At 40.1% G+C, this 18,291-nt stretch overlaps 1 protein-coding gene across 3 annotated transcripts in view; it reads left to right on the forward strand.

The window, feature by feature from the left end:
* MYH11 (myosin heavy chain 11) overlaps positions 1 to 18,291 on the forward strand; it is a 54,789-nt gene that overhangs the window by 34,964 nt on the left and 1,534 nt on the right. For 2 of the 3 annotated variants that reach the window (XM_021539821.3, XM_021539822.3), the window contains 26 exons: positions 304 to 418; positions 1,025 to 1,218; positions 1,376 to 1,497; positions 1,603 to 1,672; positions 1,815 to 1,975; positions 2,787 to 2,895; positions 3,765 to 3,896; positions 4,177 to 4,383; positions 4,778 to 4,915; positions 5,555 to 5,678; positions 6,110 to 6,281; positions 6,854 to 7,066; positions 7,196 to 7,340; positions 7,441 to 7,647; positions 8,369 to 8,473; positions 8,576 to 8,728; positions 9,158 to 9,406; positions 9,647 to 9,859; positions 10,535 to 10,747; positions 11,401 to 11,562; positions 12,299 to 12,427; positions 12,966 to 13,054; positions 13,283 to 13,406; positions 13,562 to 13,770; positions 14,332 to 14,440; positions 15,008 to 15,180. In XM_021539821.3, the coding sequence (XP_021395496.1) occupies positions 304 to 418; positions 1,025 to 1,218; positions 1,376 to 1,497; positions 1,603 to 1,672; positions 1,815 to 1,975; positions 2,787 to 2,895; positions 3,765 to 3,896; positions 4,177 to 4,383; positions 4,778 to 4,915; positions 5,555 to 5,678; positions 6,110 to 6,281; positions 6,854 to 7,066; positions 7,196 to 7,340; positions 7,441 to 7,647; positions 8,369 to 8,473; positions 8,576 to 8,728; positions 9,158 to 9,406; positions 9,647 to 9,859; positions 10,535 to 10,747; positions 11,401 to 11,562; positions 12,299 to 12,427; positions 12,966 to 13,054; positions 13,283 to 13,406; positions 13,562 to 13,770; positions 14,332 to 14,440; positions 15,008 to 15,180 (4,037 nt within the window). Of the gene's footprint in view, positions 1 to 303; positions 419 to 1,024; positions 1,219 to 1,375; positions 1,498 to 1,602; positions 1,673 to 1,814; positions 1,976 to 2,786; positions 2,896 to 3,764; positions 3,897 to 4,176; positions 4,384 to 4,777; positions 4,916 to 5,554; positions 5,679 to 6,109; positions 6,282 to 6,853; positions 7,067 to 7,195; positions 7,341 to 7,440; positions 7,648 to 8,368; positions 8,474 to 8,575; positions 8,729 to 9,157; positions 9,407 to 9,646; positions 9,860 to 10,534; positions 10,748 to 11,400; positions 11,563 to 12,298; positions 12,428 to 12,965; positions 13,055 to 13,282; positions 13,407 to 13,561; positions 13,771 to 14,331; positions 14,441 to 15,007; positions 15,181 to 16,283; positions 16,316 to 18,291 lie in introns of all 3 variants that reach the window. The other variant, XM_021539823.3, reaches the window with a different exon arrangement.

Genomic DNA, 18,291 nt, shown 5'->3' on the forward strand with positions numbered 1-18,291 from the left:
ATTAAGTGCTTTAATTACACAACACATGAAATAAGATTTCCAAATCATTGTTGTGCTAAGCTCACAAGAAAACAAAAATACCATCACTGAGGTTATTGAAAATCCAAGTAATTTGGATTATTTTCTAGCAAGTAGACTTTTTAAAGACATTAGTACATGTGAGAATAAATACTCAACTCTCAACCCCAGAAATCTTTGCACATTATTTGTCTGATTTTGTGAATATAGTGCCCTGTGTTCTTGGACACTCCAGATTTCTTATCAAGAACAAATTTTTGATATAGCACTCACTGTTCCCTGCAGGTTACCTACAATGCAACTGCCTGGCTGACAAAGAACATGGATCCACTAAATGACAACGTGACTTCTTTGCTGAACCAGTCTTCAGACAAATTTGTAGCAGACCTTTGGAAGGATGGTATGAATCACAAATCTAAATCGGTGATGGGGTTTAATGGGAGAAACTCCTACCAGAACTTTTTGAGCCATCCCTTGCTGGCAGCACACAAGTGTGAACATGATAAGCATGGACAAGACTGAACTAAGACATAAGAATAATGTGTTCTAAAGACATCATTAATAAAAAACATCATTAGGGTTTTAAGCACTATCAAAAAACTTTCTTAATATTATTCAGTAACAGAATAAAAATTATTCATTACACTGTTTAAATGTTTCTGAATATGTAAAATGTGCATATTTAATACAGGTTATTGTTAGGTTTTATGAAGCCTCTCATGTATGCACTGTGGAGTTCTATTTAATTCATGGACATAATAAAATATATTCTGGGTATTCAGTTGCTCCATTCTGTCTCTACTTAACAAAATCCACATTTTCATCTTTGACAGAAGTAGACTATTTACTCAGGAGGACTTCTAGTACATTTGTCAGAATGTTTCTATTGCATAAAAAATATACCTGTCCTGTTTGGCAACCTGCAGTGTAACAGTGGCAGTGCTGAGTGTGATGTGAGGCAAGGAGAGTTTATATAAACAGTTCCATTCTTTCTTTTCCATTTCAGTGGACCGTATAGTTGGGCTGGACCAAATGGCCAAGATGAGTGAAAGCTCACTCCCCAGTTCTTCAAAAACCAAGAAAGGCATGTTCCGTACCGTTGGACAACTCTATAAGGAGCAGCTGACCAAACTGATGACCACCCTAAGGAATACCAATCCCAACTTTGTCCGCTGCATCATTCCAAATCATGAAAAAAGGGTAAATTTCAGATCTCAGTTTTCAGACTCCTGGCACATTACTCCTGTTGAGCTGCTCGCTGGATGCGGCAGAGCTGAACGATGTCTTCAAACACAGACATGTGTATGGTAACATTTTTGTAAATCTGTGCTAAAAATACCTTCTGTTCCCTTTGCAGTCTGGCAAACTTGACGCCCATTTAGTGCTGGAGCAGTTGCGCTGCAATGGTGTCCTGGAAGGGATCCGTATCTGCCGGCAGGGATTCCCCAACAGGATCGTCTTCCAGGAGTTCCGCCAGCGGTACGAGCCCTCAGCCCCAGCTCTGCCTTTGGCAGGCTGGACCTCCTGGTGGTACAAAACCACCCAGTGCGTTTCAACCTCCCTAACATAAGCATCTTTTGGCAGATATGAAATTCTCGCTGCAAATGCCATTCCTAAAGGATTCATGGATGGGAAGCAGGCTTGCATACTCATGGTGAGGAAATTATTTTTGATCCTATTATAATCAGGCCTATACTGCTTATATAAAAGCATTGAGACTGAACAGAAATGAGAAGTGATTTTTAGTACTTTAAACCTTAATACTGGAGTTAAAAAATATCCCTGTTTTCCTCCAGATTAAAGCTCTAGAGCTTGATCCCAACTTGTACAGAATTGGACAGAGTAAAATCTTCTTCAGAACTGGTGTTCTGGCTCACCTGGAAGAAGAGAGGGACCTGAAGATCACAGATGTTATTATCACCTTCCAAGCCATGTCCCGAGGCTACCTAGCAAGAAAGTAAGAATATGTGCTGACAAATAGAATGTTTTCTGCAGCAGAATATCTGCAGGGGCCTTTAGTGTTCCACATAACAAACTGAAGATACTGAGACATTTCATTATTATTTATATTGCATTAGAACTTGTGTCCAATGAAGGTTTCACCTCCAGCCCAGAAAAGGCTGATCAGTGTAATTACAGGAAAGCAGTTACACTGTGAGGCTGCTCACACCCCTCTGTACAATAAGCTAAGACAATGACCCATTATTGAAACATTTATGTGTTTGTACCAGAAGGAAAAGGAGCATTCTAAGCCATGACTGGAGTCTTATGCACTACAAGTAGGAGCACCCCCGGCATCTATAAAACATAATTTCTTCCACAGCCTCAGTGTGGAGCACTGATCATCTAGCATGATCTCAGTTAATGTACACCACAAAACTATCAACAATAATGCCTTTTTTATCTGCATACTATCAAGGCTTTCAAATTGCTAGACAAAGAAATATGTCTCAAGAATGATAATGATTGCCTGTGTACTCTGGAAAGGTGTTCACACACAGAATGACACCTATACATCTGTGCCTATCCATGGAATGCAAAAAGACAAAAAACTAAAATAAAATACCAGACAGTTAACCAGAGTTATCACCTTTCCTCAGGAAAGCACAGGCACCTGTTAAAGCAACAAAAGAATTTGTGCCTGACTCCCCAAACCATGTGGCACATCAGCAGACTCTCATGCCAGAGTTTCTTTGCTTAATGTGTGTACCTTGCAAACACCTTCTGTTCTCAGACTGAACCAATTTGCTTTGTGTTTTTAATCACAGAGCCTTTGCCAAGAGACAGCAACAGTTGACTGCAATGAAGGTTATCCAAAGAAATTGTGCTGCCTACCTGAAGCTGAGGAACTGGCAGTGGTGGAGACTGTTTACTAAAGTGAGTGACTGCTATCAGTAAATCTCAGTTTTCCAAAAGAAATAAAATGCACATGATGCCAAGATACATCTTGTCAGGCAGACTCCTTGTTCCAAAGTCCATTGCAGCTGGTGAAAAGAGCCTCATTACTTTCACAAAATCTGAGGTTAGAGATACTCTGGATAGTTCTATAATGCCATTAACATTAAAGGTAGTTCTAACTTGAGAAGAAAACAATCTAGTTAGGCAGAAATTCATAAAAGATTTTGCATGCTTGGAGACTTTTATAATTGTCACAAAATGAAATAATTTCACAGAGGTGGATAATGAGAACACTGAGTAAAACGAATTTTCCAAGCATCTAGAGTGATACATCTATGTGGAACCAAGTAGCTTGGAAATTCCTAGCTGGGACACTAAACATCTTCCTGCTGGGAACTCATGCAAATTAAGTCTATTTTCCTTTTAAAGAGGCCCAGGTGTTTCAAGAATGGCCTTCAGTCTGAATTCAGAAAACTTTTCCTACTTGGCTTGATAGCAATTTCCTCTGCAACCAGAAACAGGCAGTAACACACAGTTGTGTGTGCACATTGCCTTCTGTGCAGATGTAATTTTTGTATATTATCAAGGGATGAAAATAGGCCTAGAGACATTTCAAAAGTGACACTATCAGAGGTGCTCGCAAGGCCCCAGGAATAAACACAGAGACAGCCAACACTGCTAAGTCTTGGGGCTTTACAGATGCTCCCATCAAGCTTGGCCGGACAGTATCTGTCCAGTCTAGAGCAGTGACAGCACTACCATTAGTGCCAGTCAGTCCTTGAAGCACCATGCTCAGCAACACAAACACTGACAGGAAACATTCTTTAAAAAAACCTTTCCCTTTCCAGGTGAAACCACTGCTGCAAGTCACCCGCCAAGAGGAAGAAATGCAGGCCAAGGATGAAGAACTGCAAAAAACTAAGGAAAGGCAACAAAAAGCAGAGAGTGAATTGAAGGAGCTGGAACTGAAACACTCACAGGTAATTTACACTCTGAGCCTCTGGGAAACACTAGCTGTTCTTTTACCATGTCTAGAAGCTGTTATAATTAAAGTGTCTCTCTCCTTTGCACTCATAATTGTCTTCATAGCAATGGTCCAGAGCAGAAGGTCAGTGCAGACAAGCTCCCAGTCACTTCAGTAAAGGCCCAGCATCCACACAAGGATGTGTGGTGGAGCTGCCTGCCCGTACCCCAGGATGCCCAGTAAAACAACCAACTTGCACTCCAAGCCTTAACTTCCTCTCCATTTTATTTGTGCAGCTTGTTGAAGAGAAGAACCTCCTGGCAGAGCAGCTTCAGGCAGAAACTGAGCTGTATGCTGAGGCTGAGGAGATGAGAGTCCGTTTAGCTGCTAAGAAACAAGAGCTGGAAGAGGTCCTGCATGAGATGGAAGCCAGAATTGAGGAGGAGGAAGAGCGCAGCCAGCAGCTGCAGGCAGAGAAGAAAAAGATGCAACAACAAATGCTGGTAAGGAGAGATAAGTGACAAATACAAACAATAACTTGGATCTCACTGGGACACAAGAGAGACAGCAAAACTTCAGACCCCAGGAGAAAACCTCTTATCCTAGGAGTGCTTGCTGCACAACCCTCTGCAGGATGTATGTCTGTGCTTCTGAAGGAAGGACAATCAATTGATGCTCTTTCCTCCAGAGTTCTCTTCTTCGTCATCTCAACCCTAATCTTTTCTCTAAAACATTAACAAATCTTTCCTTCTATATTGTCAAGCATTACAGACTGTCTAGTTCTTAATAAAAACAACAAAGTTTACAACATGCAGTAATAAGCATTTCTTAAGAACTGTAGAAGTAGTATTTTATTTCTAGAATTCATGTTTTGTGGGTTTCTTTTTCTCCTCAAAGGACCTTGAGGAACAGCTGGAAGAAGAAGAAGCTGCAAGGCAGAAACTGCAACTTGAAAAAGTAGCAGCAGATAGCAAGATAAAGAAAATGGAAGATGATATTCTGATAATGGAAGATCAGAATAACAAGCTAAGCAAGGTGAATTCTGGGTCCACTTTCTTACTCTGAAAATAGTGAAAGCTGAGAGAAAATCTTCTCTTCCACTAGAACAGCAAGAATACTCTTGAATATCTGATCTCATGGATGTACAGTTTCACATGTCCAGCCTGTATCAAATGCATTTCTGATAATTTTTCTGTGCTCATTTAAACAATTCAAAATTATGTAAAAACACTATTTTTGAGATCAGATGTAACAACAATATTTTCAAGCAAAATATTTACAGCAGCCAAGTACAATCAGTGGAAGACATGTCTTCTTGTCCAAGAGCAGACTAAATAATTGTCTTGGTTTTCAACTGATTTCAACAAAACTTCATGATCAAAATTGGAAGTTAAGAATGTCTTCCAGTACTTTTTAAAAGGGAATGCTCCTGTAAACTGGAGCCATCAGAGAGAGCACAAGATTCTAAGAGCAGCAGCTTGGAGAACATGGAAGTCATAGACACCACTCCACAGCTCCTCTGTAACTGAAAAATTGAAATGTATCATTACACTCTCAAGAAATACAGCATAAAAGGACAGTCTCTTGGACATTTTTGGCTGGCAAAGAAGAAATTGATTTATGATCACCAATGACAGACATGTTTGCTAACAGAAGTATTTTATTTTTCTTAAGGAAAGAAAACAACTTGAGGAAAGAATAAGTGATCTAACAACAAATCTTGCAGAAGAAGAAGAAAAAGCCAAGAATCTTACAAAGCTGAAGAACAAACATGAATCTATGATTTCTGAACTTGAAGGTAACACGAAAATAGTTTATTGGGGGTTTTGTTTAATTTCTTTTTTCCTTGGCACAGAACAAAAAAACCTAAACAGAATCTGGAGAGAACTTTTTAAAATTCTGTAGGGTATTTCCAAATTTGTTATGCTGAACTCAGTTTGGTTATACTCACCAAATCTCTATGGCGACAAACAACAGAAACTTTTTATTTGTTATATATAAAAGGGTAAAGAGAAAAATGAGGGGGAAAATGCTTCTGTTGGAGAAAGATAAATTATTCTTTAGGATAGCTAGAAATAAGGCATTGCATGTTGCTTCAAAAACACAGTGACTTGTAATTAAATGCATGACCACCCTGGAGGCCAGAACCATTTTTTGCCTAAGTTTGAGATCAGATTCATGGCTCCTGGCACTACCACAGTCTGGTGACCAAAATTCCTCCTTTTCCAGTGAGGCTGAAGAAGGAAGAGAAGAGCAGACAAGAACTGGACAAAGTTAAGAGGAAGCTGGAAGGGGAGGCAAATGATCTACATGAGCAGATTGCAGAGCTCCAGGCACAAATTGCTGACCTGAAGGCACAACTGGCCAAGAAGGAGGAAGAACTGCAGGCTGCTCTGGCCAGGTACTCACTCCTGGGTCTGCACATGGTGGAAAGCCCAGGCTGGAACTTATCTTGCCCCTTCCCAGACACAGAGAAGTTCCTGCCATGAATCCCATCTCTCAGTTCATCCCCTCTGTGTGCTTCCCCATTTTCCAAATGTCCTTTTGTGAAAAACAATTACACTATTGCTTGTCCATAGACCAATAATCTATTTTATTAAATTACCTCCAGGTATCAATGAAAACTCCTCTTCCCATAGGCAAGGGCAGTGCTGTCAAGTACGATGAAATGTAACAATCTACTTCATAGGCAGTAGGCAAAAATTCATAGAGTCTGATCTTGATCCACTCCAGAATCTCAGTGGATTTTCTATATAAATTTAGGAGGGAAAACACTCAACCAAAACTTGCTGAATCAACTGATTAGCCTCTTCAGACATTGCATCCAGCTAAAGTACAGCTGTCTGATCTTTTTTGCATCAGTCTCCCTTTCTTTGGCACTTTTATGAATAGAACTTATAAATCTTTAGTGTATACTGACTTCCACAAAGTGAAATAGTTATTACTAAAATGAAACGCTCTTTTTTCAAAAAGGCTTGAAGATGAAACTACTCAGAAGAACAACGCCCTCAAGAAGATCCGAGAATTGGAATCTGTAATTTCTGATCTTCAGGAAGACTTGGAGTCTGAAAAAGCTGCAAGAAACAAAGCAGAAAAGCAAAAGAGAGACCTCGGTGAAGAGCTGGAGGCTCTTAAGACAGAGCTTGAGGATACCTTGGATACCACAGCCACCCAGCAGGAGCTCAGGTATGGATATGTTGCACAAGGGGCAAAAAGGAATGTCACCAAGCTCGGTACAATACTGCCCACTGGCATTGCAGTAGGGCTGGAATGTTCTTTTCTGCTGCTGCTCCACTGATGTGTGTCATCTTCCAGAGCAAAGCGTGAGCAGGAGGTCACAGTGCTGAAGAGAGCCCTGGAGGAGGAGACTCGAACTCATGAAGCCCAGGTTCAGGAGATGAGGCAAAAGCACACTCAGGCTGTGGAAGAACTCACAGAGCAGCTGGAACAATTTAAACGGGTAAACAGAAATCCATCTCACTGAAAACTACCTCCTAGATAGCACAATTTCCTCTTATAAATCACCATTATTCACTTCTTCACTATCACACTTCTTGTAGGCTAAAGCAAACCTGGATAAGACCAAACAGTCACTGGAGAAAGATAATGCTGATCTGGCTAATGAAGTCAGGAGCCTGAATCAGGCCAAACAAGATGTGGAGCACAAGAAGAAGAAGCTGGAAGTACAGCTGCAGGATTTACAGTCCAAATACACTGAGGGAGAGCGTGTTCGGACAGAACTCAATGAAAAAGTCCATAAATTACAGGTAGGAAGGAGTTTGATGCTTTGCTGTGACACCATGGGACTGAGAAGCCCAGTTTATCCTGTCCTGTGAGGATGTATCTAGAGGAATAATGGCCCTGCAGCCAAAATGCTACCTCAATTATCACACAATTAATCAATTACAACTACTCCATCTCATGGAACTGGGAGTTTTTAGTCTCTCCACCCCTCTGTATGTGTTGCAGTCTGTAATGCCATCACTGATTCAGTGACCATGATGCAGACCTGACAGTTTCTTTCTGTTTGTTCATTTTTGGGTGGTGGTGAAGATTGACAGGTGTGTGGCTTTTGGAAATGTATTATACAACTATTAAACACATGTGCTCAGAAAAGATGACAACAAAATGCCAGATATACTAATCAAGCTTATTGTTACATCTTTTTCATAGCTGCAGTAAGCTTTGCTTTATTATTTTAAGCTGGTGGATAAATAAGAAAAAATAATCAAATGCATAAACTCCTGACAAACTTGGGAAGAGGAAGGAAAAGCCATCAAAAATCCCCATTTTCCTTTGCAGTTCATTGCAAGGAACATACTATTATTACTTTATGAATATGACTAGATATGTAATCATAAATACTATGGTAAACTATTAACAAATTGCATTAGATAAGATTTCAGACAAATCCAAAGAAAGTAAGGTTTAAAGAAGATTTCATAGCTTTGCAAAATTACTGAGTTTATTCTCTGTGGCATCTCACAGGTGGAAGTTGAAAATGTCACCAGTTTGCTCAATGAAGCAGAAAGCAAAAATATCAAATTGACCAAAGACGTTGCAGCCTTAGGATCTCAGCTACAAGATACACAGGTAAACTTGCATCCAAGATCAGCTCACCAACAATATTCCTAAAATGCACAATAAAAAGACCTAAACTAATGACTGTCTTGCCAATTGATGTGGTGACTGCAGGAGCTGCTTCAGGAGGAAACGCGGCAGAAGCTAAATGTGTCCACCAAGCTCCGCCAGCTGGAGGATGACAAGAGCAGCTTGCAGGAGCAGTTGGATGAAGAAGTAGAAGCAAAACAAAATCTGGAGAGACATATTTCAACACTGACAATACAGGTATCAGTGCCATAGTGAAATCATTAGCTCCATCACTGAGAGCTGTGCTGGCAATTCCAGAGGATCTGTAGAATTATCCTGGCACAGCGCATGGACCTTCAGGGAATTTGTGCTGTTAGCCCAGATGGCACCAGTGGTGCTCCACAATGGAGGCAGCAGTCTCCCTGTCCTTTAAAATGTCATCCCTAGGACAGGTACAAATGCAAGGTAGCTCCACACACAGTCTTGCACACAAGGCCTGTATGTGCATCCCAGGTCTGTGCTCTGCCTCATTTTATGAAGGCTGGGTGATGGGTAACTGTCACCAACTTCACACAGGTCAAACTAGGAAAGCTCCAGCTCTTAGCTGTCTTCTGGCCAAGTTTTTGTCTCTCTGACAAGTTTTGTTGGCACAGCTACAAAGATTTGTCTTCTGAATTCAAATTTCAGCTCTCTGACTCTAAGAAGAAGATACAGGAATTTACCACCACAGTAGAATTCATGGAAGAAGGCAAAAAGAAACTTCAGAAAGAAATTGAAAGTCTCACACAACAATTTGAGGAAAAGGCTGCTTCTTATGACAAACTGGAAAAAACCAAGAACAGACTCCAGCAGGAGCTGGATGACCTGGTGGTGGACTTGGACAACCAGCGTCAGCTGGTCTCTAACCTGGAGAAAAAACAGAAGAAGTTTGATCAGGTACGGACTTCAGATTCTCCCTTGCTGTGTTATCAGCAGTCTGGAGCTCACAGAGTGTCCACTGGGACAAGGGGACAAAAAAATTAACTAAAATTTAATTATACAAAAAATGGTTAATTTTGTATTTATGTGCATTTATCAAAAGCAGAGATTCTTCTCAGTCATTAACAACTGACAAGGCAGCTGCAGTAGAAAAGCCCATTACTAACGACCTCCTGTATTGACACAACCTTTTCACAGATGCTAGCTGAAGAGAAGAACATCTCCTCAAAATATGCAGATGAAAGGGACAGAGCAGAAGCTGAAGCTAGAGAAAAAGAAACAAAGGCTCTGTCATTGGCTCGAGCACTTGAAGAGGCTTTGGAAGCCAAAGAAGAACTGGAGAGAACAAACAAAATGTTGAAAGCTGAAATGGAAGATCTTGTTAGCTCCAAAGATGATGTTGGCAAGAATGTAAGTTTTGGCCTTAGAACAAACTCCAAAACAATAACTTAAAATAGCAGCTAAAAAATACATAATTGTTTTCAGTGGGGGAAATTCTCTGCAGCACACAAATCATTCAGCAAAATCAGATATTTCATACAAAATTCAAAGGTTATTTCATTTGTGTCCAAACTTTCAAGGGACTTGGCAAAGTAACTGTAGGCTATGTTTGTTTTTAACATGACTTCAAGTATGAAAAAGATTCTAACTGATTTCTAAATAATGTATTCGTTTATTACACTTCTTTCAAATCGTAAACTCTGCAAATCTTATTTTATTAGTTATATTGGACTTTGCCACCTGCCTTATATTTACTTACATAACTGCAGCAAATTTCCATTTCTGCATTGCCAATCACTTCTTTTATTACAGGCACATGATTAAACTACTTCTAATACTAAATAAATTAAATTATTATATTTAACTAGATGAAAAACAAAAGATTGGGATAAAGAGAATCTCATTATTTTAAGACAGTTTTACAAGTACAAAATAAAACTAATTTAGCATTTTCAGTGTAAATTAGTTTATTCATTGTCCACACCTGATCGTTTCAAATGTGGCCTATACTGCAGGTATACTGTGTATAACTAGAGTTATTCTTATTTCTTATAACAAATCTATTAAATTCTCATTGCTTGAAAGGTCCACGAATTGGAGAAATCTAAACGGACCCTTGAACAGCAAGTAGAAGAGATGAAGACACAACTAGAAGAGCTAGAGGATGAGCTACAGGCTGCAGAAGATGCCAAACTCAGGTTGGAAGTTAATATGCAGGCTCTGAAAGGCCAGTTTGAAAGAGATTTACAAGCCAGAGATGAACAGAATGAGGAGAAGAAAAGACAACTCCTCAGACAGGTACCATTCCCAACTCTGCCTTTGTAAATATCTAACCAAGCCAGTTGAAAGGCCCCAACCTAATGCCATTTTTAAAGCACCTCACTACCTATAATGAAAAAAAAGCATTACATTGCCTTGAACTTGGTGATTAAATAAAAAGAAGAAAATGGTTATTGTACTAAAGAAGGCAGGGGTAGGTTCCCTGTTTCAGTAGCACATGCACAGTTATCAACAAATGTAGCTGTTTAAGTCTACAACCAATACAGTATAAAACATATGAATTGTTATTTCTGACATAGTCAGAACCACCTTCCCTGTATTCTCAGTGCAAGTGGAAAAAGACAACTTCTAATATACCTGTCTTCCCAACGTACACTGAATGCATACAAAAGCACTGGAGATGAAAACAGGATAAAATTTATTTGCACAGAAGTGTTGTGACAGCAAGGACAACTGCTGTAGTCATCATCTTGTAACACACATTTCCATGAATGCAGGACCCAAATTGTCCTTTCGAAAACTTTTCATTTTGGGACAAAATGGAAACCTGTTTTAACTGCCAGGGAAATCACAGTTAACAACGATATGGGGTCTGTACACACTATTCAGACATAGTGTTTGAGAGTCCCCAAGGACTTTGCTAAACTGAACTTGTTTTCCTTAATGATCAGCTCCATGAATATGAAACAGAACTGGAAGATGAGCGGAAGCAACGTGCCCTGGCAGCTGCTGCCAAAAAGAAGCTGGAGATGGATGTCAAAGACCTGGAGAGCCAGGCTGACTCTGCTAACAAAGGTCGGGAAGAAGCCATCAAACAACTTCGTAAATTACAGGTAAGTAACCCCAAAATACAGTTTTTCCCACTGCTGTGTCTTATACAACCACAATACAGAAGTTAGGTGACATCTGTGAACTTATGCCCATTACAGATGGTTGGTCAGAAGGGGAATTTTAACTAGACTGCCACATTCAAATACCAGTATTTGAATGCTCAGTTTGAATGACAGGAAAAATTCACAGGGAAAATTATTAAAATCTTAAATCTCATCATGGTAGAGCTTCCAGAATTCTCTAGCCAACACTCATCTGCTACGGACTTACACATATGAAGGAAAACAAAGATTCACACGAAGAGAAAGGACTGTAAGATAAAATCTATTACAGGGCTTCAATCTGGGTTCTAACACGTGACTCTTGAGCATAAATCAGAAATCAGGTTGTCTCTGAATTAGCATGTTCCTGTTTATATTTTAAACCTCCATATCAAACTTCTGTCACACACTAACAAGTAAACAACAAAAAAATTTCTTAATCAGAAACATTAAGACTCTACACATACTCAAATATTCAGAGGACATATGGACAATAGGCATTACAAAAGATGCAGTGTTCAAGTGGAAGCATTGCCCTCCTTGGAATAGCATTTCACATCTTTCCAACATGTGCTACCAGATCTCTGCAGAAAATATAACTTCAGCAGCATTATGACAATGTAAATGTGTATGTGTTCTGTTAGTCCAGCTTACTTTTGACTGAAATGATAACAAATTTGTCATTCTTTTCAACAAGGCTCAGATGAAGGACTACCAACGAGAGCTGGATGATGCACGGGCTGCCAGAGAAGAAATATTTGCTACAGCCAGAGAAAATGAGAAGAAAGCAAAGAGTTTGGAAGCAGAACTCATGCAGCTTCAGGAGGTAAAGTGGGAAACCTACAGCAGAATGAAGGAGATTACACATGGCCTTCAGTAGCAAAACAGAACTGGCAGTGACGTAATCTAACAGCTCTTAGGGACTGAACTTGTAACAAGTTCCATGTTGCCTCACACACTCCACTAAAGCTGTTGGATCTACATTCGAGCACAGTCAGACTGAGCTAAAAAAATCACCTTGGAAGAAGGTACAGATCGCCAGCCTTAAAGGGAAATGAACTGTACAACCCAACACAAATTGTTTTCAATAGCAATAAATTCTTGAGGGCTTAGTGCTTTTATTCCTACCTGTATTAAATGGCCATCTTGTGACTAAAACAAATAAAATAGAAACTTGCTGTCAGGCTGGATAAATTGTATTGCATTGTACTTCCCTAGGATTTATGACATGACAAGAATTTATTCTGTTAACAAGACAACCCATTTCATAACAGCTTTAGAAAATTTACAGTCCTCTGAATCATGCTATAACTATTTGAACATTCACTCATTTCTTTACTATGCTGCTTTTTCCATTTCCCTAGGACCTGGCTGCTGCAGAAAGAGCTCGCAAACAAGCAGACCAGGAGAAAGAAGAGATGGCAGAAGAACTTGCAAGCGCTGCCTCTGGAAGGTAGGAAAACACCAAATTCCACACATGGCTCTGAACGTGCTACTAATGCTGCCAAGAGAAGTTTTGTTCTGTTCCCAGCAGCCATCTGGTCTTGACAAGACAACATGCACACATATGACTACTTCCATTGAAATATCTAGTTCTTTTCTGAACTACTGGCAGTTCATAATACAATCATAACATATGGTCAGAGCCAAAGGAACTCACTTTTTAAATTTAAATTTCCAGGACAAGCCTTCAGGATGAGAAACGGCGCCTAGAGGCCAGAATTGCCCAGCTGGAGGAAGAGCTGGAAGAGGAGCAAAGCAACATAGAGGCAATGGGTGACCGCATGAGGAAAGCAGTACAGCAGGTACAGCTCATTCCAGCACACAGAACTTTCTGTTCGTATTCCAGCAAAAGCTGCTCGTGGTTCTGAGTATCTGGAGGACCGCCTTCCCAAATTGCCACCTGTCATTTGTCTGAAAGCATGCAACACTTGTGACAGCATCCCTTCCCACCTTGCAGGCGGAGCAGCTGAACAACGAGCTGGCAACAGAGCGCTCAACTGCACAGAAGAACGAAAACGCTCGGCAGCAACTGGAGAGGCAGAACAAAGAGCTAAAGAGTAAGCTGCAGGAGATGGAGGGAGCTGTGAAGAACAAATTCAAAGCCACAATTGCTGCTCTGGAGGCCAAAATTGCTTCTCTCGAAGAGCAGTTGGAACAGGAAGCCAGGTACTGGTCTCCCGAGGGCACCACTGTCCATTTATTGTTCCAGTTAATAAGACAGAAAATAAACAAAGGCAAGCAGGATTTGTATCACCAGGTTCTCAGTGCCACTAAATTTGGTAGTCTCTTTCTCACTTAACATTTCTGAGACATATGGCAAGTAACTGGAGTTGCTACAGTTTCTGATTAAGATCCATTTTATTGCTGAAAAGTTCTACTGGTACCATAGGCAAGGATCTGCTCCCCTACATTTTAGAGTAACTGCCCCATAACTCTGCCAGGTTAACTGCCATAACACATTGGACACTTGTTGGATTATTCCTTCAGGAAATCACCTTGTGTTTCAGAACACATCTCCTGGAGCACCTCTAGCATACAGCAGAGACATATATTTGGTTTTGTTTTGCTCAGAAGAACGTGCTTTAAAGTTTTTCTTAGAATTCACCTGTTAAATTCAGTAAGACCTTTAACACAGGGGTCCTTGGTGCTGGTTTCATGAGCCACAAGCCCAAGGCAGGTGAAGAGTACAGAGTTTCTACATCACCAAACACTGCCCTGTCATTGCAGAGAGAAGCAGGCAGTGGCCAAGACGATGCGCCAGAAGGACAAGAAGCTGAAGGATGCACTGCTGCAGGTGGAGGATGAGAGGAAGCAAGCAGAGCAGTACAAAGATCAGGTACAGACTGTGTCACAAGGCTCTTAGTCAAGGGCACAGGAGTTTTTAGGTTTTGCCCTAAGAGAGGAAGATTCCATGTTGTGCTCAAGCAAATGTCCATCTAGAAAGCAGACTGTATGCTTGGATTCTATGCCATACAGTCCATTACTAAAAGATGGGACAATTCTTCCATGCTACATCAAGTGACAAAGCACAAATCCTTGTTAATCAGCCAGATGCAACAGTCTGACTGCACAACAATACACAGGACTGTGCACAACACCCTTGTTGCTACATGAACAGAGACGCTGAACATATTTTACATTAAAATTTTAGCTTTATGTAATGCAAATCCATCTGCAAGCCTGAAAAGCAGAGGTAGAACTATGCAGAAAAAGAAACAATGAGAATGTGTCCGAATACAGTAGCTATGTACATTAGCAAAATGAGCAAAAGTTCTTTTCAGGCTATAAGCCTCCATCTTTGATTTGGGCCATGTTTCAGTACAACTCTCAACAGAAGCGTGAAATTAAAACAAGGAATGTAAAGCATTATGAATTAAAGCATTACTCTGAAATTTCCCTTTAGGCCGAGAAGGGCAACACACGGCTCAAGCAGCTGAAGAGGCAGCTGGAGGAGGCTGAGGAAGAGTCCCAGCGCATCAACGCAAACCGCAGGAAGCTGCAGAGGGAGCTGGATGAAGCCACTGAGAGCAATGAAGCCCTGGGCCGGGAGGTTGCAGCACTAAAGAGCAAGCTCAGGTAGAGTACCCTTGTTTGGGATAGCCCTTCCCACTCACTGACAGCCTTGAAAGTTAGAGCTGAACTACAAAAGTGGAAAAAAATCTGTCAGGTGAGGAACAGACACTGCTAATGCTGCAAAGTTTCTCACTCCTTGTGTTAGCTTGGCACTCAGAACAAAAGGCCCAAGGTCAGGAGTGAAGTGCATTTCATAGACTGCAGCAGCCTCAGGATTTCAGCTGAGATGAGCTGTGATAACATGGCACAGGCCTTACTCTTCTCTGATCAAAATCTTTTTGGCTTCAATTGGAACAGAATTAGGCTTGGTTGCTTTTGAAAACACCCCTTATATAATGGCTGTATCTATTTGTACAGAAGCAGTCACAAAAGTGTAGAAATGCTTGTGCTTTTCACACTTTCACACATGCACACCTCACATGTAACGACTGTGAACAGTATTGGACATCACAAGCAGTAAAAAGCAAAGCACATTCAATTAATCTTATTCCAAAGTCTCTTTGGACTTCATCAGTAAGGAATTCAGATTCATCAGATCAAGGAAAAGATTAAAACATCCCTTTGCATTTTCTTGTTAAAACTGCATGGGAAAAAGATAAAGCTGTGATCAGTCAGCTACATCCCTGAGTTCTGCACGCACTGGGTTTGAAACCATGAACCCACTGAAATAAAGAGGCTGACTTGAGTTATAAAGGAATTGCTCTATCTGCATCACTATACCATACAATTTTGCCTTTTACCTAAGACCAACAGTACATCAGATGAAAAACAAGAACCTGTCTACCTGTGTTCTCAAAGTAGTTTGCCAGACTATTTATCAGTAATGTGCTTCAGTGTTACTGGATGTGGATTCCCTTCAAAGTGAAGGGTTATGGATGTAGCAACCTTTTCCACTAGCACCAGCTTGGGTAGTTACATGCTCCTGGCTGCTTTATGAAGCAGTGGCTGTGTCCAGCCCTTTTATATAGAACACCATATAGATCATTTTTGTTTATCTAAATGTAATGTAATTGGCTGTAATGTACTTTGTTTAATTATTTAAAAGTAATTACCTACCTCTGATTATGACCATGTGCCTAGTATAACTGCCCATATCTCTGTTTCAGAGGGACACAGGAGCCTTCGCATGACTAAGCAGGTACCATGCCTTCAACTTTGCAGCTAGCTTGTATTGCACAAATTTCCATTTTCTTTGGCCCTGGTTAAAATTCTGTGAGGTTTCTGCAAACTGTGAAGGCTTGGATATCTTGGCAATTATCTGTTTTATCAAAAAAGACAAATATTACAATAATCTAGCTACAATAATCAGCTGTTCATCAGTGATACATCTTTGTTACAAGTAGGTTATGTACTGACCTAGACTTACCAACGTTGCATTCTCACAAGCTCTACCATCAGAGTACCTAAGCAAGTACTCTGATTTTTTTTGCATGATTTTTTTTTGCACATCATCTTTGTGCACTGCCACAAAAGTAATTTTTTTCAAATAAAATACACCATTGATTAGTAAAATTGATTAAAAGGACTAATGAATATGGAGTGTCACAGCATGTCATTAGAATTTCACAGTATTTCTTGTGCCTACTGTAATGCTGACCTAAGGTAAGAGCCCATCTAATTCACCTGAGATTTGGGAAGACCTTACTTGCATGTGATTTATCACACACCACGCAGTCACAGACAGAAGAGAAAGTCTTGCCTTTCATTACAAAGCACTCTGTGCCTGTATTGCTTACAAAGAGTTATTACTGAGACGTTCAGAGCTATTTTACAGACATTACATTGCTTGTTTACTGTATTAAAACATAGAGCATGGACACAGACATTAAAGCTGACACTGTAACCTAGCACAGCATTATGTTATACTTATTAGCACATTCTCTAGAGATAGGAATAATATCTGCACTGCAAAAATTAAAGAGCTATTGCCTTGTAATATTTGTATATTTTCTATTTTACATATGCTGAATTTTGCTGTGAATACACAAATATTTAAAGATGATGTCTTGTCCTTGCATGTGCCTTTTAGTCAGCCTAATATTTCCAGTCAAGACTGTTACTCCAGTAGCAGCTGTTGAAAGGCAGATTAAATACAGAGGTGCTAAGTAAACACTGGTGCTGAAGGCTCATGCCAGATACTCATATGGTTCTAAAAGTACTAATACCAATGACCACATGAATGTTATCAAACACATAAAGTCCTTTAAGAGGAACAGATATAAACAAAAGGTCTTTATCCACAGGGTCAATACCAGTTTAAAGAACTGGTAAGTTTATGCATACTGCAACAGTTTAATAAGTGGTTAGTGCATGGTAAGGAGTTCACTTTTTAGCCAAAACTGTAGTGCACACTTTAGTGAGACTCTCGCTGTTATTCCCTCCAGTCCCATGTTCAGTGAATTACTGCAGCACAACTGACTCATGAGTAACCAAGTCCAGACAGCACAAGTCCAAGGGGGTGAAGAGCTCTTCCTTTATTAACAAGAATTAACAAATTTATTAATCTAATTAGAACTTATTTGCTAAATAACAATAACAAATCTCTGCTGGTGAAAAATAAGAGACCCTGCTGTTAGACCCTACCAAGTACACACCAGGACAGAAATGACACACCCCTGTGTTTAATACATGCCATCAGCACCAGAACAACCATGGTTAATTATCAGCAGGTCTTACATGAAGCTTTATTAGCTAGCTAATTGCCTGCTCACACTCAAGTTTAAGGTCAGAATTATGGAAAATAGACTGCATGTCCCATTTCCATCTTTGAAATGCAGATTCATGCCTCTGAACTAAGTTAGTCCAGCCAATGTTCCTCCCTATCCTCCTCCCATGGAAGACTGAACTTTAGACTTAAATAGCTGCTTCAGAAAGGGCACTGGCTTAGTCTTTTGCAAGGACAAGACAAGCCTTTAAATATTTAGGCACGATTGATGTACCCAAAAGTGCAGCCTCAGATCTATTTAACACCAAATTAGTATTTTTGGCACAATATCCAGTGATCATTAATTTATTTAATTGCATATATCTGTGGTCTCAAGCCTTTACAAAGGTTTGCTTAATGAGGGGCAAGTGAGAGGCCATGTCACAAAACTGAAATGCTTTACAGCACAT

Source organism: Lonchura striata, chromosome 14 (assembly GCF_050655825.1).
Source record: "Lonchura striata isolate lonStrDom1 chromosome 14, ASM5065582v1, whole genome shotgun sequence".
NCBI classification, from domain to species: domain Eukaryota; kingdom Metazoa; phylum Chordata; class Aves; order Passeriformes; family Estrildidae; genus Lonchura; species Lonchura striata.